Genomic DNA, 26,684 nt, shown 5'->3' with positions numbered 1-26,684 from the left:
ATCCCACAGCGAGGAAGGACCCTGCGGGGAGCCGCCGCCCCCTCTCCCTGCGGGCTCCTGGGGCGAGCCGCCCCCTCTCTTCACCCCGCTGCAGCTCCCTGCTCCCCTCCCGGGACGCCATTTTGTGCCCCCCGGCAGCTCAGCGCCGGGACGCTTTGCCCACACCCCAGCCCCTCACCGGCCGGACGGGCGGCTCGCTGCCTCCCCCCCGGGCTCCCGCCGCCAGTCCCGCCTGAATGGACGGGCCGCTCCCGGGCACCTTCCCGCTGAGGGGCAGGGGGTGGAGGCCGGCCGCGGGCTCGGCGGGCCCAGCGGCGGGTTGAAGGCGAGCGCCCGCGGCGGGCGGAGAGAGGCGGACCCAAGGCTCTGTCTCCCCCCACCCCTTCCAGCCGCCGGACCCAGCGGGGTCTGCGGGCAGCGGCTTCAAGCTCCCTTTCGAGGTGCTGCCCTAGCTCCGGCGGGCCGAAGGGCAGCCCCTAGCCGTCTTCTCCTCATTTATTCCCCGCTCAAACCGCCGCTGCCCGTTTGAACGCGCAGGGTGGGTCCCCCTCCCCCTTCTTTCCCCTCCCTAGAAAGTTGCAAGAAGTTGGGGTGGGGTTTATTTTTTTTTTTCCCCCCTCTCTCTCTTTTTGTTGTTTCGGTTTTCGTTTTTTTTCCCTTGCTTTGTAACTCCCGTACCCGACCCGCTCACCCTCCCCATGGGCCAGGTCCCCCGGGCTCTGTAACGGGGCGGGCCCGGTAGGGAGCGGGGGGCGGCGGCTACCGGCAAACACCGCTTTCCCCCGGCCCTGCCCCGGCCCTGACCCTGCGGGCGGCCCCCGGCCGCGCATGCTCCAGGCTGGACAGCTCCTGAGAGGGAAATTTAAAACCGGGCTGGAGACCGCCGCCGACCCGCTACCGGCTCCGTCCCCCTCCCCTCAGGGCCAGCTCTAACCCCTTCCCTTTCTCCCTGCCCTCAGAGGGACACCCCGCCGCGGAGCTCCGGCCGGGCCCCCGGGCCCCGGCCCGCCAGGTTTGTGAAAGGAGCCAAGAGAAAAGCTCTGGGTGCGGGAGGTCGGAGGGCGGTGGGATGCGGGGGATCCTCCTTCGTTACCGGCCGGTTGCCGCGGGGGTCTCCGGAGCAGCTGGGTCCTCCCCGAGCTGCCTTTCTCCCTTGAGGGCGCTTTGAGCGCTGCCCCGCAGCTCGTTGTCCCCAAATGCTCCGCGGATGCTCTTAGGGGAATTTAAGAGGAGCTCCAAGACTGGAGTGTTCCCCAGTTCTCCCAGTACCGACAAGCCTCCTAACAGCCAAACTGCCCCACCGTGGAGAGATGCTCCACAGAGACCCTACAAGGTTCCCTTTTGGAGCTTTTTTTTAAAATTATTGCTTCTGTAAAACCTTTTGCCCTGTTGCCTGGTCCATATAAAGCCAAGCGTGGCTGGAGGGAGAGAGGTGGTATAAACTGGGCTCTCCTTGCCTTTAGCCCTGGGTTCCAGTTGGGTTCTGCTGGCTGCTGAAGTGCTGGATAGCTACTGCTGCTCACCCGCTTCTCCTTCTGCTCTTCTCTTTTTCCCAAGGAGATGATAGAAAACGATATCCCGTCCATAATGTCAGGAATCCTTAGGAATTCAGGGCAAAACCACCACCCTTCCCAGGAGTACAGGTGAGGTGTTTATCCATTTCACAGCCTAACTGTTTGGGTGTTGTTTTTTTCCCTCATTATTTCCTAAAAAAAAAAAAAAAAAAAAAAAAAAAGCAAAAAAAAACAAAAACCCACAAAACTTTATCATGTAGAAGTCCACTGCTTTTTTAGTTTCTTTTTTAAATTAATTTGCATTATTTCTCCTCTTTCAATTCGATTTCTGAGCTGGCGACCAGTTACAAGGCGTTACTTTACTTAGAAGCAGCCCTGTTTAAAGTATTTTGATATGACACTGTTTGATAATAGGGGTAATACACCCTCAAAGCCTTGGGTTGACCTTCCAGGAAACTCTTTCTACTGTCTGAGTGTTGCCAGAGAAGGTTATCCCTCTTAAATAATAATTACTTAAAAGTTCCCTTTCAGATCCCATTTTGCATTGTTACGGAGCAGTCATGGAGAGACTAAACCAAGTGCAATAGACTCTAGAAGAGCTTTTCATTAGAACAAGTCCTTCTGTCGTACTCCAAAGCACTGCCATGTCAAAGGTCTTCTAATAGTGGTGGGAACAAACCTGGATTTGTCCACGGCCTTTGATGGTTTACCTATTCCACCATGCATCCCTTTATCACTTTCAAAGTGTTGTTGGAAGTCCTGGGCTGAGGTCTGCATGGATTACTGGGTTAAATTAGGTTACGTCTTGTCACATGAAGCAAAGTGCCAAGAAATACAGGACAGCAGAACAGGATCCAGTGCTGCCAATAAAAAAAAGAAAAAAAACCGAAAAAACACAACAGTTATTTTCTGGGTTTAAAATGAGGAGTGAGAGACTCTCGCCTTCCTCCCAGCCCCATTTCTGTGGGGCTGCTGCTGCAGGTATTCTTCCTGCAGCCTCTCTCTGTTCAAAATGCAAAGGCTGCCCCGCAGCCCCTCGCAGCTCAACAAGTGATTTGTTCTACTGGCTGAAGGCGCTGTGGCAGAAGGTTTGTGGCACTCTTGTTTTGCTGTTTATGAAAGCCCTGTTTGCTCTCACTGGTTTTGTGGGCCTGTGTAAATATTTGTGAAGAAATTCTTCAGTATTTAATGAAGGAAGGGGGGTGTGTGTGAGAGAGAGACTCTGGATACTTAGATTTTAAGTCTGTATCTTCAGTGCCCTGAAGGATGTAACCACCTTAACAAAGACCCTTTTTTTTATTTAATGGAGACAACTATTCTTTAACTCTTAGCTGCTGAAAAGAAAATCCCCACTCTTTTGGGGGGAGAGAGATAAGAATTATCCTACTTCCAGTAAAGGAATTGTAATAATTTCTTCTTTTATTCAAAAGTCGTCTGCTTTTTAAAACTACTTTAAATTCTCTGCTAAACATTTTGAACTCAGAGATCCCCCTTCTCTTAAAGTTTTTTAACCCACTTGTGAGTTCTTTAAGGCAGCTTTAAAATGAATTATTTGACCTCGTTTAATAGTGACCAGTTCTGATAAAAATGCATAAAATCTGAACTGCACCATAAATGCAGAGCAGTATTTGTCCTACTTCATGAGAAAACACTTTGGATTATGTAAAAGAAAATCTTTTAGACTGAATGATTTTAAGAAAAGAATAGACCTGTCAAATTCTATCAGCTCTGTTTACTCTCCTGCTGTCACCACAGTCCAAGACTGGAACCCACAGTCCTGAGTTCTCCATGGGGGAGCATCAAGGCTCCACAAAATGGGGAATGGCCTCCAATTAGTGAGTGGGAGGCTGGGGCTGTGCTGAGAATACTCTTCTGTCTCACTTGGAATCTTTCAATGGGACAGTTGGACTTGGAGGAGACCGGGCTTTCCTGTGAGGAGGGAATGCTGAGAGGGGAGGGAGCTGTGGCTGTGTAAGCAGGGGATCAGCTCAGCAAATACCCAGGAGTTTTCATCCAGCTTATGCTGACAGTTTGAATTTTTATGGGATTTTTTTTCCTTTTATTTTCTTTCTTTCTTTTTTTTTTTTTTTTTTAACGGATAAAAATCAATCCCTGGTTTTAGCAGACCTTGGAATTCTCTGGATTGAAAGCATCCATAGTAAATTTGACTTAGCGAATAGAGTTGTGATGAGGATTAGGCAGCTCTGCAAAGTCCAGGGACTGTTTGCACTGTGATGAAATGATTTGAGGCAGAAATGTCTCTTCCACCAATGCAGGTATGGGCTCTAAAACATCAGGCTATCCAGGAATGATTAAGAGCCATCACATCTTCTCCAGTGCCTGTGTTTTCATGGTGCTGTCACTGCCTGGCTACCAATGCAGTGTCTTGCTTGATGTGAGCAGGTTCCTCTTACTCTACAATATATTTCTCTACCTTCACATTGTTCCTAACTCTAGTAGAAGCAAATATTTCTCATGAGATCATTGTACATTTCAGGGAGTAAAAGTACTGGGATTTTTTTTTACCCTTTAACGCTTTATTCTTGTTCATGGCAATGAAAAATTAGGGTAAATATGTCGATGTTGAAATCAAAGCAATAGGCAGGCTCTGAGTTTGCTGTGCAGTGGTGTGCTTGTGGTTATTTCAGCATAAAGTTATGTAAGCCATGATAAATTATAGGAGACAACTGAAAGGCTGCTCTGTTGTGGGCTTGGAGCTGGTCTCTGAGGAACAAGGTTCTTCAGTGCTGTGGTCTTCAAGGGATTTTTTTTTTCAATTGACATCTGCAATCTATCCTCCTGCAGGATAATTGGATTTAACATACAAAGTCAGTGCAAAGATTTTACTTGTGGTGTACACAAGTGCAGAATGAGATTTCACATGCAGGGCATGAGCAGGAGAAAGCCCAGGGAGGTAGATGCCAGGCCAGGGTGGGACTGCAAAAACACTTGCAGGCATGAAAGTTCTCTCCTAAAGAAGGTTCAATATTATCCTAATGCAGTGTTCTTGGTTTTCAAATGCAGCAGCCTGCTTGTTTCTCTCAGGGACTATCCTGTTCCTAAACTAGATACAGTTATATGGGATTTATTAAAATATAATAAATCATGACACCAAACCCAGACCATTAGAAGAGAGGCAAAGAGTAACTTGCTATGGATTATTTGGCATCTGTGAAAAAATCCAAACTACAAGAATCAAATCAACCCTCTAGCTAACGATGTGGCAATTCCATTTGGAAAGAAATAACTAAAATGTATAATTCTACCTAAAGAATTAGCACTGCTTAAAATGTAAAGCTAGCCCAAGATCAACAAGATCAATTAACTTCATGTTTTGCAGCTGATTATTTTAAGGACTGTGTTTCTACTCTTTTAGATGAGTATTTCCACTTGATAGAAGCCTTAGGCAGTATTTTGAAAGCCTTGAAATGCATTTTCTAGACATTTAAAGAGGAATTAAGTTTTAAATATGTATCTTTTTGATCCAAATTTATCCCTTAATAATTTGTTATTCAAGATATTAGTAGACTAAATCTTCCTTCACCCCATTCTGATTGTTAAAAATTTGGTCTATATTAGTTAACGTAATAAATGGATTAAATTTTAGCTCATGACTTTATGATTAAATTTTAGCTTTGATATTGACCTCATGCTGGCACATTTTAGTGTAAAATCATGTTAGGAAACACAGACACATAAAGACACAACTGCTGTATTTGTACATTCAGAATGTGTCTGCATGGCAGTGGTGGAAAAGGTGGAAAATCTTTATGACAGCCACGACATTGGAGCTCTCCTGAGTGATGGTCTCATACCTTGTTTGGAGTTTTCCTTTCTTGAGCAAGGTACAGCTCAGGGCTCCTGACTTTCCCCACTAGAAATGGCTGGATGGAGGCTGGGAGGTTGCAGGAAGGACATTTCTGCACAAATGTATAACTTAGGAAAGCAGAATTGTGCCTGAAGAAAATATCAGTGTCCATTCCCTTGACACCACATGTGTCTGACAGGGAATGAGAGAATGGCTTGATGTGTGGGAGGAATTTCATCACAGTAGTGGCTTCATTCCTTCACCAAAAGGGAAAAAAAAAAAAAAGTGAGAAACCTCCTAGGAATCAGCCAAACTCAGGTCACTGTGGATCGATTTAAGTGGATTAGCTCAACTGAAATGTGCTAATCACTATTAATAAAAAATTGTGGCTCTTGCTCCTCAAACTGTCCTGCAGTTACAGGCAGAGATGGGAAGGGCTGGTTTGTGCCCAGGCAGTGCTTTGCAGGCTTCCCAGGCTTGGTTGCTTCCAGTAGTAGGGGTTGGAAGGGACCTCTGGAGATGACTGAGTCCAAGCCCCCCTGCCAAAGCAGTGTCACCTAGGGCAGGCTTTACCTCATGAGTGGTGCTTGACCCCCTGTTGAAGGCAAGAAAAAGACATTTGGACCTTTTCAGCACTCCTAGCTCTCAGGTGCTCATGACACATTGCTCTTATTTTACCCATTTAAATGTGTGGAAAGGAGAATTGCTGCAAGGTTGCAGCAGCTGGTGCAAGTAAGATGGGTTCCTACAACAGTGCACCCCCCAAAATAGTCTGTTTTCTATTCCCTTTACCCTGGAGTAAATAGCTCCACAAGGTCCAGGCAGGTAAATCTATCCAGTGCTAATAAACAGCAGCAGAAACAGTGTCAAAACAGCTTTCCAGGTAGACATCACTCCTGGTTCTTATACCTGCAGTGCCAGGTATTTCAATATATTTTTGCATCAAGTAGAAGCTTATTTTGACATTAGTCAGAGCTCTTTTGGGAATAAATCAGATTGCAGAGTTGATACTGGCTGCACTGGGCAAACCCAAACCCAGGGATGGTCGTGTGGGTAAAGCAGTGAGGCAGGGAGGCAGTGGCTGGGAGCAGGGTGCTGACACTGCTGCTAACTTCCTCTTGGACTTAAGCAAACCATCTGGGTCACTTGTAACTCAGTTCTCTTTCAGCTCCTACCAAAATGAGGTAATGAGGGGGTTGTGAAACTTGGAGCTGAAATATATAAAAGTCTCCAGGAGGACATCTACAGCCTGTTGTGTTAGCTCTAACAAGGGGTTTGGACCTTCATCTCTTCTGAAGCGTGGTGTAAGGAAGAAGAACAGCAACACCTGACAGGGTAATTGTATTGTTTGCTTTTTCCATAGTTTCTTGAGCTGTGGCTGAGGAGGGACTTTCTGGCTGTCCCTGGGATTTCTCTTGTCCCTAACTTCTTAATTCCAGCAAGGCCAGCAAATACTCAAAGAGCTTGAGGGCATGGAGCAGAAAGGTGGGCTGATGGCTTGGGGCTGGATTAGTGCTGTGTCTTCAAGAGGCAAAGAGGGGTCACAGCCCCAAAGCAGCAAGAGCTGCTGCCTAAAGCAGGGGAGGAGATGGTGCAGGAATCAGGAGGAAAAGTGAGTCTGGAAAACAGAACCCAGTGCAGGGGAAAGCACCTGCAAGGGAAGAAGGTGGGAAGAGAGGTACATAGAGGGAAGGAACAGCACAGATGGAGTGAGGAACAAAAAGGGCTGGTGAAGTTGACTTCCTTCAGTAGAAGAGAGAATCCCTCTCCCCATGGAGACAGCTGAAGAGTCACAACACAGAAATCTTTTCCTTGTGCTGTCTCACATAGGAGGAATCACTGCAGTTGGTCTGAGGACCTTACGCAATCCCAGACAAAAGAAAGCAGTTTCTCATCACCCCTTCAAGAAGAGGTTTGCTTAGGACTTTTCCTGTTCAGTTGTCACCCCCACTGGCTAAATCACTGCAAACAGTTAATTAAGAACCTATCACCCAGATTGCTCATGGAACAGTTACATGACTTAAGCATAGGCAGAAAGTTCAGGTGTCAGTGGAGGCAATAGTATCGAAATCGTTCATTGAGGGAGAGACATCTTAATGCTGTGGTTGAAACTGAATCTGCCAAGTGCAGCCACAATGTTTTGTTTAGAACAGAGGTGACAATGAGTTGCCACCACACACTAATCCTTTTCAGAGAACCTGTAGCATTGGATTTGTAGAATCATAGAATGGGTTGGGTTGGAAGAGACCTTAAAGATCATCTAGTTCCAACCCCCCTGTCATGGGCCAGGGACACCTTCTTCTAGTCAGGTTGCTCAAGGCCCCATCCAGCCTGGCTTTGAACACTTCCAAAGTTGGAGTCATTCTTCATCATCAACCAGTTTGAGTGCTTTATATCTTTTAGGGACAGAATCCAGAACAAACAAGCAAGCAGAGTCCTCTGAGGTGTGAATGGTGCAATCTGCAGAGAAATCTGTAACTCTGCAAATGTTATCATAAACTGCAACACCCAGTGGCTGCCTAAACTATGTGGAGAGAAAATATTTTAAGGTATGCTGAGCTTTCCTTTAGAAACTTGTTTGCCAGACTGTGATGTTGTTGGAGAGATGGTTCCTAGAGTCTCCAGTGAGCAGTCCACCGTTGGAAGGCATTAGAGCTGTCCCCTAAATAGTGGCTGACAGTGGTTACTGAACTGCCTGAGATCCAGCTCATTACAACAGCTCAGTGTGAGGGAAGAAGGTGAAGCTAGACCTACAAATATAGATTCAAATCAGCTCTGAGCTTGGCTGCAGATTCCCACAAAGTTATGCCAGTAATGAATTTCATTCCTGTGCCAACAAGATGCCCCCAACTTGATGGGGGTAGAAAAAAAAACCCCAAACCAACAGTAAAGATACCTTTAAGTACACACAGCGCTGGATGTGTTTAAGGGTTGTTTGGATGTGGTGCTTGGGGATATGGTTTAGAGGTGAACTTTGTAGAGCAGGGTCATCAGTTGGACTTGGTGATCCAGAGGGTCTTTTCCCACCTGAATGTTTTTGTGTTCTGTGATCTAATGGATGTTTTTGCACTGCTGGTGGGCTCTAGTGAGCTCAGTCAGATCTGCAACCAGACCAGGAGCCCAGTTTCTTCATGACTGCAGGCAGGAAGGTCTGGAGCTCAGTGCTAGGAGTTCTGGAAAGGAGTTTCATTCCAGGGGGTGCTTTTCCTGAGTCTGGAAAAGTAAACTTAGTGCTGACTGGCTGATGGCCAAGATCTATTGCCCTGATTAGATAAATATTTTGAGCACAACACGATGGAGCAGATAGCAAAGACTAATGTGGCCACTGGGCATTTCTGTGTCACCTCTGACAGCTCTAAGGGCACTTTTCCCAGGAGTCCAACGACCTCTGGTACATAGAGGGAGCTTAAATTCTCAGTACCATGTGTCCTATGGAGGCAGGCTGCAAGAGTTAGGGCTGGAGAAGAGAAGGCTTCAGGGAGACCTTCGAGCAGCCTTCCAGTGCCTAAAGGGGGCTACAGGAGAGCTAGGGAGGGATTTTTGACAGGGGGAGGGACTTTTGACAAGGGCTTGTAGTGACAGGACAAGGGGGGATGGCTCTGAGCTGGAAGAAGGGAGATTTAGAGTGGAGATTAGAAAGAAATTCTTTCCAATGAGGGTGGTGAGAGACTGGAACAGGTTGCCCAAGGAGGTTGTAGATGCCCCATCCCTGGAGGTGTTCAAGGCCAGGATGGATGGAGCCTTGAGCAAGCTGGGCTAGTGAAAGGTGGGTCCCTGCCCATGACAGGTGGGCTGGAAGTAGCTGATCTTTAAGGTCCCTTCCAAGCTAAACCACTCTGTGATTCTTACTGATGCAGGTGCCCTTCTAGGCTAGAAACAGAGAAGCAGGCGGCTTGTCCTACAGAGCTTTGCCAGCAGAGGGGTCAAAAGGCAGTTGCACAATTTCACCACACCTTTAAGAATAGTATCATGTTTGCAACACGTTTGGGGGGAGTGTGCCCTTCCCTTCCCAGGGGTTTAGTGCACCAGACAGCCCTTGGGGAACGTGCAGCTGGGGACGTTTTCGGCGGCGTGCATTAATTACAGCCTATCACTATTTATCTCATTTACATGCACTGAAAGGAAATGGCTGCTTTTACTACAGTGCCCCATTGTGCCAGGGGCTGTGAACACTCAGCTAAAGACAATATCTCTGACTCCTGAGGTTTACCCTCAGACCTGAGACAAAAAAAAAAGGGGGGGGGGGGAAGGGGTGAAGGGGGAGAGGGGAAGAGAATCAGAGTTGAGCCCATATTACAGTAGGTGCTTAGATATTTGTAGGTACTGAGATACCTGATGTTGGCTGGGCACAGGCAGCTTTTCAGGTCCAGATGTTTGAACCCTGTGAGATTAAAATGTTAGGTGCTACTGTGCAGAGATCTCTTTCCAGAGGCACTCAGATGAAGGTGTTTTCACGTAAAGCAGGTACACACTGTGAGAAAAGTGAGCCCCAGCGTGGCACCAGCCCTGCCCAGCCCAGCCCCAACCCTGCCCAGCACTGCCCCAGCACCACCACCCCATGGCCCTCAGCACCACAGCTCCACAGCTTCCAAACCCCTCCAGGGCTGGGGACTCCACCACTGCCCTGGGCAGCCTGGGCAACCCTCAAGGGGCACAAATTGTTCCTCAGGGCCAACCTCAACCTCCCTGGCACAACCTGGTTTTATGCTGCAGAGTCCATCTGGGCATTTAAAATACGTCAGTCAGCCAGCCATGGGCATAGTTTCAGGGGGTTTAAGACTTAGGTTTCAGTTTCTCTATGACTTTTGAAACTTCTCAAGTTTCTGGTTCTGAAAGTTGTTAAGCAGCTTCACCTTCTTGAAGACACATAAAATGTCCACATTGGTTTTGAAGGCAAGCTGAAGGATGAGCCTTAAATGAGAAAGATTTCATTCTGATTGAATACACCTTTCCCTCCACATTGTTAATGAAAAATTATTCTGACAACTATCAGAAACATTATTAGTGTGGAGACTCCAACCCTGGAAGTGTTCAAAGCCTGGTTGGATGGAGCCTTGAGCAACCTGGGCTAGTGGGAGGTGTCCCTGCCCATGGCACAGGGGAATTTGAACTAGATGATCTTTAAGGTCCATTCCAAACCAAACCATTCTGTGAAGCTGTGATAAAAACCAGGTGTGAATGAACAGCCAGAGGTGATTTTAAAAGAAATCTCAACTTTCCATGCTGGGATGGGGAAGGAAACCTGATGAAGAAAGAGCTGGCTCACATACTTGTCGAGTTGTTAAATTATTATTGCACCTTTTCTCTGTTTAAATCAGACCTTTGTGACTGTTGTGTCACTTTAAAGTTCAGCCCCATTCCTTGCCCCATTTGGGTCTGCAGTGTGAAGGAAGGAGCCCCATGGCTCTGCACCATAAGGGTGCTGAGAAGGGTGCAGAGGCAAGGAGGTGACTTGTGGTTCATGCTTCTGATGGCGATGGCATCCAGCTGTGCCCAAGGTACCACCAGCCACTCCCAGAGCCCCACGCTGAGTGTGCCTTGGGTGACCATGGAGCAGACACCTTGTTTTTTGATTGGGGATGCCATCCAGAGGGACCTGGACAGGCTGGAGAGGTGGGCACAAGCCAACCTCATGAGGTTCAAAAAGACCAAGTGCAAGTCCTGCATCTGGGTCGAGGCAATCCCAAGCACTGATATAGGCTGGGCAGTGACTGGCTTGAGAGCAGCCCTGAAGAAAGGAACTTGGGGGTGCTGGTGGATGAGAGGCTCAACAGGAGCCAGCAGTGAGCACTTGCAGCCCAGGAAACCAATCACATCCTGGGCTGCATCAGGAGAAGTGTGGCCAGCAGGTAAAGGGAGGTGATTCTCCCCCTGTACTCCACTCTGGTGAGACCCCACCTGGAGTACTGCATCCAGGTCTGGAGCTCCTATTACAAGAAGGATCTGGAGGTGCTGGAACATGTCCAGAGAAGGGCCATGAGGATGATCAGAGGGCTGGAGCTGCTCTCCTATGAGAAGAGACTGAGAGAGTTGAGGCTGTTCAGGCTGGAGAAGAGAAGGCTCCCAGGAGACCTTCTTGTGGCCTTCCAGTATCTGAAGGGGGCTACAAGAAAGCTGGGGAGGGGCTTTTTAGGATGTCAGGGAGTGATAGGACTGGGGGGAATGGAACAAAACTAGAAATGGGTAGATTCAGATTGGATGTTAGGAAGAAGTTTTTCTCCATGAGGGTGGTGAGACACTGGCACAGGTTGCTCAGGGAGGTGGTGGAAGCCTCATCCCTGGAGGTTTTTGCAGCCAGGCTGGATGTGGCTGTGAGCAACCTGATGTTGTGTGAGGTGTCCCTGCCCATGGCAGGGGGGGTTGGAACTGGCTGATCCTTGAGGTCCCTTCCAACCCTGACAATTCTCTGATTTTATGACTCACCAAAAAAAAAAAAAAAAAAAAAGAAAAAAAAAAAAGGAAAGAAAAGCGAAGGCTGGGGCAGGCTGCTGAGCACCACCACGGCTCCAGCAGCTCTGCAGCAGGGAGGAGCAGCGAGGGCATGTGGTGGATTCATCCCCTGACAGGAGGCGTGTGCGGTGGGCGCTGACCCTCGCCGCCCATCTGACCCCGTTGTTTGTTGAAGGAAGCTGACTCGGCTGGGAGGACTGGCAGGGACTGGGGGTGCCAGATGGCATGTGGATGTGTGTTGTGTGTCGGCTGTCATTCAGCCAGATTAATGTGAAGTTCGTGGGGGGAAAAAAAAAAAAAGAGGGAAAAAAAAAAAAAAAGGGGGGGAGGAAGGGGGCAGAGGAAGCGGGGGGGGAGGGAAGGGGGAAAAAAAAAAACAATTAAGCAAGAATGGGAAAAACAATGAGGGCCACGTGCCAGCGGGCAGCAGTCGTTGGGCACACAATGAGTTATCGGCTTCCCCTGAATGGACCCAACTGTTGCAAACTGACATGAGCCTGCCCAGTTTTCAAATCGTTTAATGCTCTTGTTTACCTCCAATCCAGCCAATCTCCAGGCTGCGAGAGCTGTCACCTGATAAGGCTTTTTCTGTCCTGAAGTCGCAGGCTTCACAAAATAACTGAAGAGCGGTAACCATGGAGATGCTAATTATTGCCTATAACTACAGTAGGGGAAGGAACCAGGGGGGAGGCTGGGAGAGGGGCTTGAAGATGGGGCTTTTTCCTAGGATTTGAGGGTTTTGCTCATGCTCAGGTGTAGTGGGTTTTTCCTCTCCTCTTCTCTCCTCTCCCTCTCCCTCTCCCTCTCCCTCTCCCTCTCCCTCTCCCTCTCCCTCTCCCTCTCCCTCTCCCTCTCCCTCTCCCTCTCCCTCTCCCTCTCCCTCTCCCTCTCCCTCTCCCTCTCCCTCTCCCTCTCCCTCTCCCCTCTCTCCCCTCTCTCCTCTCCTCTCCCTCCTCTCTCTCCCCTCTCTCCTCTCTCCCCTCTCCTCTCTCCTGTCTCCTCTCCTTCTCCCCTTTCCTTATTTTCCAAGTCTTTTTACTAACAATTAATTGCCTTTTGCATTAAAGATCTCCCAGAGAATAGTCTAGGGACCTTTGATACGTGTTTCTGGAAGTCATGAACACAGGAGCTGAAAGCAGCCAGGCACTAGAGTTCTACTTTATTCTTTGAAGCCGATTTAGAATCCTGTAAAACATAAAAGATGCTACAGCAAGAGCCCAGATTTGTTTGATGGGCTTCTGCATCCTCATTTGGCAAGGAGCATGCATCAGTGCCATGCAGCTGCCTTTGACACATCTCTGAGAGAGCTCCTTAAAGCCTTTGTTTTGAAAGCAAAATCAACTACAGCCAACTAAGCTATGTTATTCTGGAAGGGAACAATGTTTTCCTGGATCTGAATCCCTTTGGATTTTCCCTGGGTATCTAATGATAACTTCCTGAGATGGTCTAGTTGCTGCTTTGCTCCTCGGGGTACCCAGCACTTCTATAAAGCTGTTTGACATGGACTCATAGAAGTGTTTTGGTTGGAAAAGAGTTTTAAGATCATCAAGCCCACCCATGCTCTAACTCTACCAAGGCTGGGGTTAAACCCTGCCCCTCAGCACCACATCTCTGTCTTTGAAACAGAAAGCCAGAAGAGCATGGAGTGAACTCAGTGATCTCCTCAAAGGACTCAGCACACCAGTGAGGGTCTGCAGAGATCTGTAGAATTTCAGTTGGCACATCACCAAAGAAGTCCAGGTGATGCCACAGCCCAATGTGCTGAGCTTTGGTGACAGCACTTCAAATATCTGGGCTGAAGTCACAAACTGAGCTCTTGTGACATCTCTGCTTCCTTGTATCAGATTTTCTTTGATTTCCTTTTGGTTTGTGTTTCTGCCTTTTGCTTTGTGAGGAATCACAGAATCATGTTAGTTGGAAAGCCCTTTAAGATCATCCAGGCCAACCTTTCTCTAACTCTACCAAGGCTGGTGCTAACCCATGGCCCTCAGCACCACATCTCTGCCTCTTTGAAACCCCTCCAGGGATGGGGGTTGAACCATCTCCCTGGGCAGCCTGTTCTAGTCTTTGAGACCCCTTTCAGTGAGGAAGTTTCTTCTAATGTCCAACCTAAACCTCCCCTGGGGCAACTTGAGGCCATTTAAGTAAAAGTAGTTTAGCCCTTCCTTTGCAATAGCTCTTTTCTTGCCTTTACAATGGCACTTTTGATCACACAGGAATTTCTGAGCACTGTAACTGCATTCCAATATCCCAGCTTTGTACCACACTCTGTCAGAAGTGAAACAAAACAGATGGGATGGAGAATGGTGTCAAAAGCAGAGCTTTAACCCAAAAGCAGCCTGTGGTGGGTGTGTGTTGGGTTTGTTGCTAAAGGCAGGCTGGGTGTTACTGTGCAGCCACCAGCTTCTCATTCTGATCCTTTGGTACGTCAGCAGCTGCCTCGAAAGTGCTCTCCTGTGCTTCTTGGTGCCTTGTTAAGTATTGATAATTTCCTGCCTCTGACTGGAAGAGTTCCCTCTGTAAAGTTTGGGTTGTGCAGCAGCTCTGCACTGATCCGTCCCCACTGATGGGATTCACAGATTGCATCACGTTGGAAGGGATCCTCAAAGAGCATCTTGGCCAACCCCCTTGCAGTCAGCAGGGACATCTTCAGCTAGAGAAGGCTGCCCAGAGCCACATCTAGTCTGATCTTGAATGTCTCCAGGGATGGGGCCTCAATCCCATCCCCGACCAAACTATTGCAGTGTCTCACCAGCCTCATTGTGAAGAACTTCCTCCTAACGTCCAACCAAAATCTCCCCTGCTCCAGTTTCAAACCACTGCCCCTTGTCCTGTTATGCAGGATGCAGTGGTTGGGAAAAGCCCCCTCCAGAAATTCAAGCCAGCAGCACAGTCATATCTTTGAGGAGCTGGGCACAGAATCATAGAGTCACAGAATCGTGGAATGGGGGGGGAAGGGGAAGGGGTTTGGAGGGGACCTCTGAAGATCAAGTCCAACCCCATTGCCAAAGCAGGGTCACCTAGGGCAGGTCATACAGGAACAAACCAAGATGGGTCTCCAGAGAACGGGCCTCTACAACCTCTCTGGGAAGCCTCCTCTAGGGTTCCAGCTCTCTCACACCAAAGAAGTCTTTCCTCATGTTGAGGTAGAACCTCCTGGGTTCCAGCTTGTGCCTGTTGCCCCTTCCAGGGCTGGCTGCTCACTGCATTTCAGGATTGATGCAAAACTGTCAGGTGAAAAATCCTGCAGGTTCCTCCTGCACTGAGGCCAAACAAGTGCAAACTTCTGACAAAGGTGAGAACAACAAGCCGGCTCTGGGTTTGTTCCTAGGCAGTTTTCTCTGCTGGCTTCTTACATCTTCATCCCCTACAAATGGTGCACAAAAAGTTTTCTTAACCAAGATGTTTGAAATGGTATGAAGGAACATGTGGTTAGGAAAAGGGTGGCAGGAAGCAGCTGGCTGTGAAACCAAAGCTGTCATGGGAGTTCTACTGGCAGAATCCCAGCCTGAAGGGTTTTCCCCACTGACCAACATGAGCTTTGGCATCCCAGTCCCCTCCCCTCTTACCAGGGCCAGTGTGGCAGCATCTCTGCTCCCTGCTAACCTCTCATGCTATTTTGCAGGCTCTTAGCTTCTGACCCCTCCCAGCTGAGTGAAGATGACCTCCCCAGTGACTTACAGTCCTTGTCGTGGCTGACATCTGTTGATGTTCCTCGGTTACAACAGATGGCCAGTGGAAGAATGGATTTTAGCCTTGGTGCCCAGAATGCCATGCTACAACAGACAGGTAAACTGTTAGGATCTTCAGTAAAGCTCTTTGACTGACACCCCCCACTCAGGCTAGGAGCTCTTCTATGAGTAGATTTCCTTTGCATTGTATTTTGCTTCCTTTCAGAAGATGTGGAGCCTGCTGTCTTCTGGTAAGGCTGTTGCTGATCCATTTCCTTTGCTTCAAGAGGCAGAGATCCCCAGCAGTGTCAAAACAGACTGTAGGGCCCAGCTGGCTTTTTTGCTCAGTGCAGTTCATACAATGATAGAATCATAGAATGGTTTGGGTTGGAAGAGACCTTAAAGGCAGAACCATAGAACTGCTGAGCACTTGAGGTTGGGGGAGACTTTTGAGATCCTCAGGTCCAGCCTCTTGCCTAGAGCTTGCAGTCCCACCACTACTACTAAGCCACCACCACTAAACCATGTCCCTAAGCACCAACTAAATCATCTAGTTCCAACCCCTCAGCCAGGGGCTGGGAGACCTCCTACCAGACCAGGTTGCTCAAGGCCCCATTCACCCTGGTCTTGAACACTTCCAGGCTTGAAGCCTCCACAACTTCTCTGGGCAACTTGTTCCAGTGCCTCATGGTGAAGAACATCTTCCTAATTGCCAAGGCACTAGTTGTTGGTGTCTTGTTACATGAACTTGGCCCAAGACTTAGATTTTAGAGGTTTTCAACAGCTCTGAACTTAGGTCATTAGTGTTTCTTGTTTGTTTCAACACTGATAAAATGAAGAGGATCTTGTTTACCCCAGAGCTGCTTGCCTCCTACAGACTTTACAGCATGTGCTCACTGAGCACCTTTCTGGCCTTTGTGAACATCCTTTAGGTAAACACACTTGTTCCCTGAGGCATCCTGCTGAGGCAGCTCAGGTGGCACCTTGCTGTTTTACAGCAGGAATCCTTCTGCAGCACAGATAGTGCTGAATAAGTGGGTTTGGTCCTTTTGTAAGACACTCTGTGTGTAACCTCACTGTGTCCTGCTACACAGCTGCCAGCTTTCACTCCCTGCATGGGTTGTAGAAAGAGCTGATATCATCCTTGCAATGTGTGAAATGCTCTTGGGTTCTTTTGGGATGGAAAGCTACAAAGAGGTGTGATAGAATCATAGCATCACTGAATTGTTTGGGTTGGAAAAGGCCTCTAAGATCATTCAGTCCAACCATCAACCCAACACCACCATGGTCATTAAACCATGGCCCAAAGTGCTATGCCCACACATTTCTTGAACACCTCCAGGGATGGGGACTCCACCTCCTTCCTGGGCAGCCTGTTCCAGTGCCTGACCACACTTGCAGCAAAGAAATTCTTCCTCATCTCCAACCTAACCCTCCCCTGGCACAGTTTCAGGCCATTTCCTCTCCTTCTATCACCTGATACTAGGGAGAAGGGACCTCTCCTTTCAAGGAGTTGTGGAAAGCAATGAGATCTCCCCTCAGCCTCCTCTTCTCCAGACTAAACAACCCCAGTTCCTTCAGCTGCTCCTTCCTAGACCTGTTCACCAGGTCCTTCACTAGCTTTGTTGCCCTTCTCTGGACCTGATCCAGCACCTCAGTGTCCTTCTTGAAGTGAACCCAGGATTTGAGGTGTGGCCTTACCAGTGCTGAGTACAGGTGGACAATCACTTCCCTGGTCCTGCTGGCCACACTACTGCTGATCCAAACCAGGCTGCTGTTGGCCCTCTTGGCCACCTGAGCACACTGCTGGCTTATCCACTCCAGAGCTTAGCTGTGTTCAACTGTATTGACTGAGAAGAGAAGTCTGCTCTGTTTTCTGAAGTGTGAACATTCATTGCCTTTGCTTTCTCCAACACAGGTCCTGTGGCAACCAACATGCACTCAACAGGAGCACCTGGAGCAATGATTCATGTCCAGGCCAGCCTGCCACAAGGAATCCTGGGACTCAATTCTCTTTCAACACATGGATCAAATGTAAGAGCAGGGGCCTTGGTGGCCTGTTGCAACACCTCTTAGGAAAAGCTGTTGGTGATTTCAAGACTGACAAGTGTGTTGTCTTTATCTCAGCAGATGAGCCAGTATGCTGTAGGTGGGCAGCCATCTCCTGGTTTGCAAACACAGCAACAGCTCTTTCCTCCTCCTCACTCACAACAAGTGTTTGCCCTAGCACAGAACTCACCACAGGTACTTTTGTTTGCTTGTTGTCTCTGATCATCCCCAGAGCCCTCTCCTGAAGTCCCTGTCGTTATCATCTCTAGGACCCTTTTAAAAGAAACCACAAAACACCCCTAAATCCACACACCTATGGCCATTTTACATCTGACATCTCCTTCTTTCCCCTCTGCACACAGTGTAACCCAGCAGCAATCTACAACCCATCCTATGGGACTCAGCCTCACTATTCCCAGCCACGCCTGGCTCCTCACTCTGCCCAAGAGCTGCATCCAAAGCACTACCCCAAACCCATCTATTCCTACAGGTGAGCAGAGAGGGGGACAGTGTGTGGCCTACAGCCTGTGACTCTCACATAGAGCCAGAGAACACTTTGGGTGGGAAGGGACCTTTAAACTTCATCTATCCCAACCCCCTTGCAGTCAGCAGGGACATCCCCAACTTGAGCAGGTTGCTCAGAGCCCCAAACAACCTGACCTGGAATGGTTCCAGGGATGGAGCATCATCTACAACCCCTCTGGGCAACTTGGGCCAGTGTCTCACAGCCTCAGAATAAAAAATTTCTTCCTTCTCTCCAGCCTGAATCTCCCTCTTTTAGTTTAAACTGTCACCCCTTGTCTTGTCACAACAGGCCCTGCTCAAAAGCCTGTCCCCAGGTTTCTGGTCACCCCCTTTAAGTACTGAAAGGTCACCAGAAGGTCTCCCTGGAGTCTGCTTCTCCAGGCTGAACAACCCCAACTCTCTCATCCTGGCCTCACAGCAGAGGGCCTGCAGCCCTCAGATCATTGGCACTGGAAGAGGCTGCCCAGGGAGGTGGTGGAGTCACCATCCCTGGAGGTGTTTGAGAAAGCTGTGGCCATGGCACTTTGGGACATGCTTCAGTGGCCATGGTGGTGTTGGGTTGATGGTTGGAATCGATGATCTCAGAGGGCTTTTCCAACCCAAACAATTCTATGATTCTATGATTCTGTGATCATTGTTGTGGCCTCCTCTGAACTCACTCCCACAGGCTCACATCTTTGTGCCGAGAATAGCACAAGAGTGTTTGATTCGTTCTGAAGGAACAAAAATCCCATCATCCACCCAGGAGTTCTGTGGAAGCTGCCCCTGAAGGGCAGCAGGAATGACCAGAAGAAGTCCACATGGTGGCCACGTATGTGCAATGTGTTGTTATTTCTCATCTTTCTCTGCCCTGTAGCTGTTTGATTGCCATGGCTCTGAAGAACAGCAAAACAGGCAGTCTCCCAGTCAGTGAGATCTACAGCTTCATGAAGGAGCACTTCCCCTACTTCAAGGTACTCCACCACCTGAAGGGTGCAAGTAGAACACCACAAATACTTTCCTCATGGCTTATTTCACTCTCCTTTCACCTCCCCCACCTTTCAGACAGCCCCTGATGGCTGGAAGAACTCCGTGCGCCACAACCTCTCTCTGAACAAGTGCTTTGAGAAGGTGGAGAACAAGATGAGTGGCACCTCACGTAAAGGGTGCCTCTGGGCTCTCAATCCTGCCAAGATTGAGAAGATGGAGGAGGAGATGCAGAAGTGGAAGAGGAAGGACTTGGCTGCTATTCACAGGAGCATGGCTAACCCAGGTAGGGCTCATACTGGGGTTTGCGGTGTGTGAGAGAGGCAAGGGTGGAAAGGGAGGTTTGGACAGGATGGCATCAACCTTGATAGATTAGTAGGGTCCTGCTCCTGGGGAGGAAGAAGCCTCTGCACCAGTATGGGTGAGGGGTGACCTGTTGGAAAGCAGCTCTGCAGAGAAAGACCTGGAAGTGCTGAGGGACAAGAAGTTGCCCATGAGCCAGCAATGTGCCTTCGTAGCCAAGAAGGCAAATGGTCTCTTGGTGGGCATGAGGAAGAGTGTGGCCAGCAGGTTGAAGGAGGTTCTCCTCCCCCTCTACTCTGCCCCAGTGAGGCCACATCTGGAGTAATGCTTAAAAACCAAAGGGCCATTGAAACTGTCAGGAGCCTCTCATACAAATCTTATTTGAGGTACAAGCAGACCTCAGAGCATCCCTGTGAGCAGGAGAGCTGCTGAGGATGCTTAGTTCTGCAGCTGTGGGCCAGCTGCCATTCAGCAGTGGCTCAGTTGCTCTGTTTGTTTCATGTAAGACTAATGAAGCTGCTGAAGGATCTGGAGAACAGGTCTTGTGAGGAGCAGCTGAGGGACCTGGGGTTGTTTAGCCTGGAGAAGAGGAGGCTGAGGGGAGACCTCAATGCTCTCTACAACTCCCTGGAAAGAAGTTGGAGCCAGGTGGGGGTTGGTCTCTTCTCCCAAGGAACAAGTGATAGGACCAAAGGCAATAGACTCAAGTTGCCCCAGGGGATGTTTAGGTTGGATTTGAGGAACTTCTTCCCCTTGAGGGTTGTCAAGGCCTGTCCCAGGCTGCCCAGGGCAGTGATGGAGTCTGCATCCCTGGAGAGCCAGCAATGTGCTCTTGTGGCCAGGAGGGCCAATGCCATTCTGGGGTGTATTAGAAGGGGTGTGGCAAGCAGATCCAGAGAGGTTCTCCTCCCCCTCTACTCTACCCTGGTGAGGCCACATCTGGAGTATTGTGTCCAGTTCTGAGCCCCTCAGTTCAAGAAGGACAGGGAACTACTTGAAAGAGTCCAGCACAGAACCATAAAAATTATTAGGGAAGTGTAACACCTTCCTTATGAGGAGAGACTGAGGGAGCTGGGGCTCTTTAGCTTGGAGAAGAGGAGACTGAGGGGTGACCTCATTCATGTTTATGAATATGTAAAGGGTGAGTGGTAAGAGGATGGAGCCAGGCTCTTCTCAGTGATGCCCTGCAACAGTACAGGGGGCAGTGGGTGGATGTTGAGGCATAGAAAGTTCCATAGAAACAGGAGGAAAATTTTTTTTCACTGTGAGGGTGATGGAGCACTGGAGCAGGCTGCCCAGGGGGGTTGTGGAGTCTTCCTCTCTGGAGATATTCAAAGCCCACCTGGATGCATTCCTGTGTGACCTGGTCTAGGTGATCCTGCTTGTCAGGGGGGTTGGACTGGATGCTCTTTCGAGGTCCCTTCCAGCCCCTGACATTCTGTGAAAGCTGTGGAGACGTAGTGCTGAGGTTTAGTGGTGACCTGGCAGTGCTGGGTCATGGTTGGACTGAATGGTCTTAAAGGCCTCTTCCAAACTAAACAGTTGCATGTTTCTATGTGATCATTTCTTTAGCTCAGTCAGGGGTGAGCAGGGTAAGGGCTGAGGGCAGGGAAGCAGGTGGCACTTCTCTGCCTCCTGTCTGTACCTCATGTGGTGACAGCCACTGCTCAGTTTTATGGCAAGAGCCTGTGGCTGTCCTCGCTTGGCCTTGGCTGGGTCCTGCTTGAACAAATGGGTCAAGCTCTCTCTTTTCTTCCTTGGGAACGGGTCTGGCTGGTGCAGAGGAGCTGGACAAGCTGATCACTGACAGACCTGAGAGCTGCAGGCGGCCCAGCAAGCAGGCAGAGCCCGAGGTCCCTGCCCTGACCCACCTGGCAGGAGCCCAAGGCCGACTCTCCGTGTCGCAGCTGCAGCCCCAGCCCATCATGACGCTCTCGCTGCAGTCCCTCCCCCTGCACCACCAGCTCCAGACCCAGGCTCGCATCGCCCCGGACTCGCCAGCACCTGCACAAACTCCTCCTCTCCACACCCTGCCTGACATGAGCCACAGCCCTCTGCCCCACCACCCCATGGGACGTGCACCTCCAGACTTCCTCAACGTGGCAGCAGACATCAACGCAGAGGTGGATGCCCTTGACCCAAGCATTATGGATTTTGCATTGCAAGGTACAGGAGAAGGAAGCTGGGGAAGGGGAGGGCGTGGCTGATGTGGTTGTGTAGTCACTGAGTGCATAACCAGGGTCCTCAGCAGGATGCTCTGGGGTGGGATGTAACTGAGATCAACACTTGTGTTGGGTGCTGCCCTCTGCATTAGGACTTGATGATCCTACAAGGTCTCTTCCAACCAAACCCATGCCCTGCCCTTCCTTGGTGCGTTTCTGCCCTGCTGTGCTAAATGGGACAGCAAGTCACCATCCCATGGTGGTGCAGGCACTGCAGTAGATGTAGGCAATGATGTCCAGCCATCTGAATCTGGGACACCACATCTGTCTGCCCATGGGAAACCACAGCTCTACTCATGCCTTGGTTTCCTCTTTTGTAAAAGGAGAACTCCCCTGGCTCATGGTGATGCCTAATGTGGTCCCTGTGATTTCTGGTTAGCACATGGTAGACAGATGCCCAGGGAGGCTGTGGATGTCCCCACCCTGGAGGTGTTCAAGGCCAGATTGGACAAGGCCTTGAGCAACCTGGGCTAGTGGAAGGTGTCCCTGCCCGTGGCAGGGGGCCTGGAAATGGATAATCTTTAAGGTCCCTTCCAACCCAAACTATTCTCTGATTCTTTGCTGCCCAGAAAGGACTGAACTCCTGCTGGAAGAGGGAATGTGGTGGGAACAGACACTCTTTTGCACTGCAGATGCTTCCACCCTCAAGCAGCCCAGGTCCTAAGCAGGGAGTCTTTTCCAACCTGGTTAATTCTGTTATTCTGTAGTTGATTAGATGGTGTTGGGTGAGAGGTTGGACTTGATGATCTCAAAGATCTTTTCCAAGCTGGTTAATTCTGTGAGTAAAGCCCTTTAGTGCCAGCCTGAGCCCTGCACACCATGCCTCGGTGGGTTGGACGTTCTGCTGTGACCAGAGTTGGATCTTTTACAGGTAACATATGGGAGGAAATGAAAGATGACAGCTTCAGCCTCGATACCCTGGGTGCCTTCAGCAACTCCCCACTCCACCTCTCAGACTGTGACCTGGGCACCCCTGGCCTCACCCCTGTCTCCAGTGGCAGCGACCACTCCTTCTCAGACTTGCAGGTCACCGGCCTCTATACCACCTACACCACACTGGACAACGTGGCAGCAGCTCAGTACATGAACCAAGGCAACAAACCCATCGCTCTGCTCTGAGCTTTGCACCCTTCCCTGGACCCTCTGGCTCAAGGGCCAGGTTCTCCCAATGGTTAAAGTCCAGCCTGAAAGCAAGAAAAGAGCTCCTCCTGCAGCTGCCTGCAACTTGGTGGCTGCCGACTGGGACACAGCACATTGATGCCAAAAACAAATCAAACTGTGGTGAGAAGAACCACTTCTACCCCTGGCAAGACTGAGGAAGGGGCATGGATGCTTTGTGTGCAGGACTGGTGAGGTCTGAGAAGGCTTCATTCAGCAGGAACTTCCACTAGAGCTTAACTGAGCTACAAATAATCTGGTTTAGGTAAATATTCATCACTGTGATCTGGGCTTTCATGGGGATACTGCTTGGTCACCACCTACACAGAAGCCAACACAACCCAACAGGCTGCTCAGCACCAAGTTGGAGCCCCAAATGGTTGATCATGGACCTTCTGTGTCTATCTTTCTTCAATTGCCAAATAACTGTTGCCACTGAACGTGGTTTCTGGAGACACTTGCACCACTAACTCTGATGTAACTCTTGTTAATTTATTGTTTTGAGGTAAGAAAAAGGAGGGGGAAAAAAGTCTGAAGAGGAAAAACCCAACCCAGAGCAGACAGCTAGGATAAAAAACATGACCCCATGGAGGAAGTGGTTCCACTGACTGAACTGATAACTGGCTAGAAGATTTTAGAAATTCTGCCTATTTTTTAGGATTTTAAAGAAGCTTAGAGGTGTTTCTAGTCCTGTGTCTGGTGCTTCTGTCTGTCTGTGTGCTAGAGGCAGTGTTACTGTTTGTAAATTTATTTATATTTATTGTTGTGAAGAGGAATTCTGTAACCTGAGCTAAAGATGCTGCAGTAAACCTGCTTTACACCCACTAAATTATTCACCAGCCAACAGGCCACCACTTGCATCACCATCCTGACACTACATTTCCTTCAAATAAGCACTTTTGATACTGTGAAACTCCTAGAAACAAGTCAGAGACGAAATATTGTGACTGTTCCAGAATGATTCATGACTGAGCTTCCTTCTTAATTAACCAAGTCAAGCTGATTCTAACAGGGCTCTTTACATTTCCAAGCCCTGCTTTGTACTTGGTAAAGATGAAATAGCTGTAGATTGAGGGAGCAACCACCTCAAGATCTAAGGAGCAACCACCTCAAGATCTAAAGAACAACCTCTCCATTGGAATTTAGTCCTAGTTTACTTGTACCTCTGAGACCATGAAGTAAGAATATTTATATCTCATGATTTCCCTGTTCCTGTGCATTAACCACATCTCCCAGTCTGTCACTTCCCACTCCAGGTGCCCACAGGCTCCTCTCTCCCACACTGGTCTATGTTCTCCAAACCCAGAGGGTGCCAGAGCCACCTTAGTGGGACATCATCCTTAAAAAAAAAAAAAAAATCACTGTTGTGAAGATGTGGGGCTAGAAACTGTCCCTGCCTGTGTCTTCCCCACTTTGTATGTCCACAGGAACCTCTCCCAGAAGGGCATGGTGCTCCACCTCATAATTTATTGGCCAAGAACAAATGTGATTGATGCTCACGTGCTGTCACTGGTGTCATCTCTGATGGCTTCATTTTTTTAAATAAATATTTCTTAGCACTAAGCCTGGCTCCTCCTAGATGTGCTGCTGTGTTCTGACTGCTCTCTGCTGCCCGTGGTAAACTGCAGCTTGGCATTAAACTCTAATCCCAAGGTACCAGCCCAGTGCGGAAATGGTTTTGTGTCCAGTGGAGGCTACAAAGATGCTGAGAGGCCTTGGAGCATCTGTGGGAGGAGGAAAGGCTGAGAGCCCTGGGGCTGCCTAGGCTGGAGAAGAGCAGCCCCAGAGGGGATCTGCTCAATGCCCAGCAAGAGCTAAAGGATGGAGGATGAAAGGATGGGGGCCTGACAACTGTCAGTGGTGTCCAGTGACAGGGTACGAAGTGGAACCCAGGAGGTTCCATCTGAACAGGAAGAGAAACTTCTTTGGTGTGAGGCTGCTGGAGCCCTGGAGCAGGCTGCCCAGAGAGACTGTGGAGTCTCCTTCTCTGGAGAGATTCCAACCCCAGCTGGACATTGTGATCGTGGGCAAGCTGCTGTGGGTGCCCCTGCTTGAGCAGAGGGGTTGGACTGGATGATCTCCAGAGGTCCTTTCCAATCCCACCATGCTGGAATTCTGTGATCTTTGGCTCCAGCTGCAGTGTCCAAGCACACTGAGGAGCAGGCTCTTGAATCTTAGTCATGTCACCACCAACACGAGCATCTGATCCATGCACAAATCATTTGTAGCACCCAAATGGCAGTAAGGGCTTACCTCTAACTGAGCAGCTTTCCTCAAGCTTCCTTGGGCATTGGTCTGTGTCCAAACTGAGGGATTGTCCCTGCCTCAAACCCTCCAGGAGAAGAGGAGTTCACAGCTATTTACTGTATGAACTCTGCCTCTACTCAGCCTATTCCTGTAACTCAGTGCATGGCAGAGCTCTGCTTTAGGGCCAGCAGTTGACAGGAGCTGCCCTGAAGCAGTCTCCCTGTGCAGGGAGGGTGCTTGACAGCAGCAGAGGCATCAACCCCTGCTCAGTTCCACCACGTTTACACAAGGGCACAGGAGGAGAGACCAGGGAGCTCCCTTGAGAACCACACTGACTTTATTGGCAGTGGTTTGGCTCCTGTGGGGGGAGCATCAGCACCCCCTTCCCTGACACAGTGCAGTGACATATCTCACACCAGCAAGCATCTCAGCAGGCCCCTTCCACCCCACCCCCAGGACAGGGAGACCTACCTGCAGACCCTGGTGGGACCCCCAAGGCCAGACATGACTAAGGGGTCCAACACCTTCTCACCACCATGATACCAGAACTGTACTTGAATCAGGTGTCCACCTTCCATCCCCATGCTGTCCCCTCCTTTGGGAGCCAAAGCTAAACCACCCATGGTGAAGTGACCCAGCCAGCAGCACTGGAAGGCACCCTCTCAAATTTTCCCTCCATGAACCAAGCTGATTGATGTTCATCAGATGCAAAGTATGGGTCCAAGCAGATGGAGAGCACACCCTGGCTCCTGTTCCTCAGCAAAGGAAGCAGGTTGCTGGAGCAGGAGCTCCTAGAACTGCGTCCTCCCTCCTCTCTGTCCTTCACAGGAGCCACAAGCTGAAAAAAAAACCCAGAAGAGCTGTGGCAGGAGCCAGGAAGGACACAAGATGAGCAAGAGGAACAGTTGGGTCAGTCAAACCATAGTGGATCCATTGATGCCACTGCAACAGCTCCCAGCATGGCTTGCTGATGCCTTTTCTGGGCTACATCTACTGACTGCTGCCCAACAAGAGGAAGGATGAGAGAAATTGCTCCTCACAGTTCCTGAGTTTATTAGAAAACATCAATTTGAGACTGCTGCTAAACAGGGCTTAGATTTCCTCATGCTTGTGCCTGGTCAGCCTCAACATAGCCAGGAGACCTCCTCCTTCATCCTGCTCCCCTGTGGTGCCTGGACCAGTCAGTTTGTACTTCCAGCTCCATCCAGCCTTGTGAGACCTGTCTGACTCTGGTGCCTGCCTTAAAGAGTAAGGCCAGGGATTGCAGCTCAAACAGAGTCAAAGATGCTTTTTAAAACCAACTTCTGCACCAGGTCCAGGCTCCAGACTTGGCTTGGGACAAGTTTATTTTCTGGTGAACACCTTCAGCACCAGAGGGAACTCTGCAAGGATGGGAAGAGCATCTTCATGGCTTCAATTCCCAGTGCTGGCATCCTTCATTTAGGCACAGGAGTAGGAGTCCAAGGCTTCAGTTCCAGGGCTGAGGAACCAGGTGAGGAGGTGAGGCCTGGCCCCTGAGCAAGCAGCATGTCCTGGTGTCCCTCCTGCCCTGTGGTGATCGCTCTGCACACCACCAGCTCAAGATGGGTCATCACCATCCTCATCCACCGTTGACAGGAGATGAGCCACCTGGGCCTTCTGTGCACCGCTGATGTGCTGAGCCATCTGGACAATGCAGTCCACGGCCACCTCGGGGTTGGCTTGGAGCAAGCTGCAAGGCAGATGGGAGAGGGCAGCTCCCTTGGAGGCTGAAGGAAGGACTGCTTCATCT

The 26,684-nt window shown here is 49.5% G+C and overlaps 2 protein-coding genes across 6 annotated transcripts in view; one reads left to right on the top strand and one right to left on the bottom strand.

Annotated features, from left to right (window-relative positions):
- Window positions 1-1,560: 1,560 nt before the first annotated feature.
- Window positions 1,561-22,627, top strand: FOXN4 (forkhead box N4). Its single transcript, XM_054392843.1, has 9 exons — window positions 1,561-1,643; window positions 15,398-15,561; window positions 17,362-17,477; window positions 17,574-17,687; window positions 17,855-17,982; window positions 18,874-18,970; window positions 19,062-19,269; window positions 21,069-21,452; window positions 22,380-22,627. The coding sequence occupies exons 1-9, from the start codon at window positions 1,561-1,563 to the stop codon at window positions 22,625-22,627; spliced, it is 1,542 nt and encodes a 513-aa protein (XP_054248818.1).
- A 2,610-nt stretch (window positions 22,628-25,237) lies between these two features.
- ACACB (acetyl-CoA carboxylase beta) overlaps window positions 25,238-26,684 on the bottom strand; it is a 37,377-nt gene continuing 35,930 nt past the window's right edge. For all 5 annotated transcript variants that reach the window (XM_054392530.1, XM_054392531.1, XM_054392535.1 and 2 more), the window contains one exon: window positions 25,238-26,624. In XM_054392530.1, the coding sequence (XP_054248505.1) occupies window positions 26,492-26,624 (133 nt within the window). In that variant the 3' untranslated portion in view covers window positions 25,238-26,491. The remainder of the gene's footprint in view (window positions 26,625-26,684) is intronic.

This window comes from Indicator indicator, chromosome 26 (assembly GCF_027791375.1).
Source record: "Indicator indicator isolate 239-I01 chromosome 26, UM_Iind_1.1, whole genome shotgun sequence".
In the NCBI taxonomy this organism is placed as follows: Eukaryota; Metazoa; Chordata; class Aves; order Piciformes; family Indicatoridae; genus Indicator; species Indicator indicator.
The sequence above is the reverse complement of the archived record's forward strand: the minus strand, read 5'-3'. Positions and strand labels throughout refer to the sequence as shown.

Bases quoted from the DNA above. Each gene is read 5' to 3' on its own strand.
- FOXN4 (XM_054392843.1), top strand. From the start codon at position 1,561: ATGATAGAAAACGATATCCCGTCCATAATGTCAGGAATCCTTAGGAAT. The intron at 17,688-17,854 runs GTACTTTTGTTT...CTCTGCACACAG, and splicing joins TAGCACAGAACTCACCACAG to TGTAACCCAGCAGCAATCTA. The intron at 17,983-18,873 runs GTGAGCAGAGAG...TCTGCCCTGTAG, and splicing joins AAACCCATCTATTCCTACAG to CTGTTTGATTGCCATGGCTC.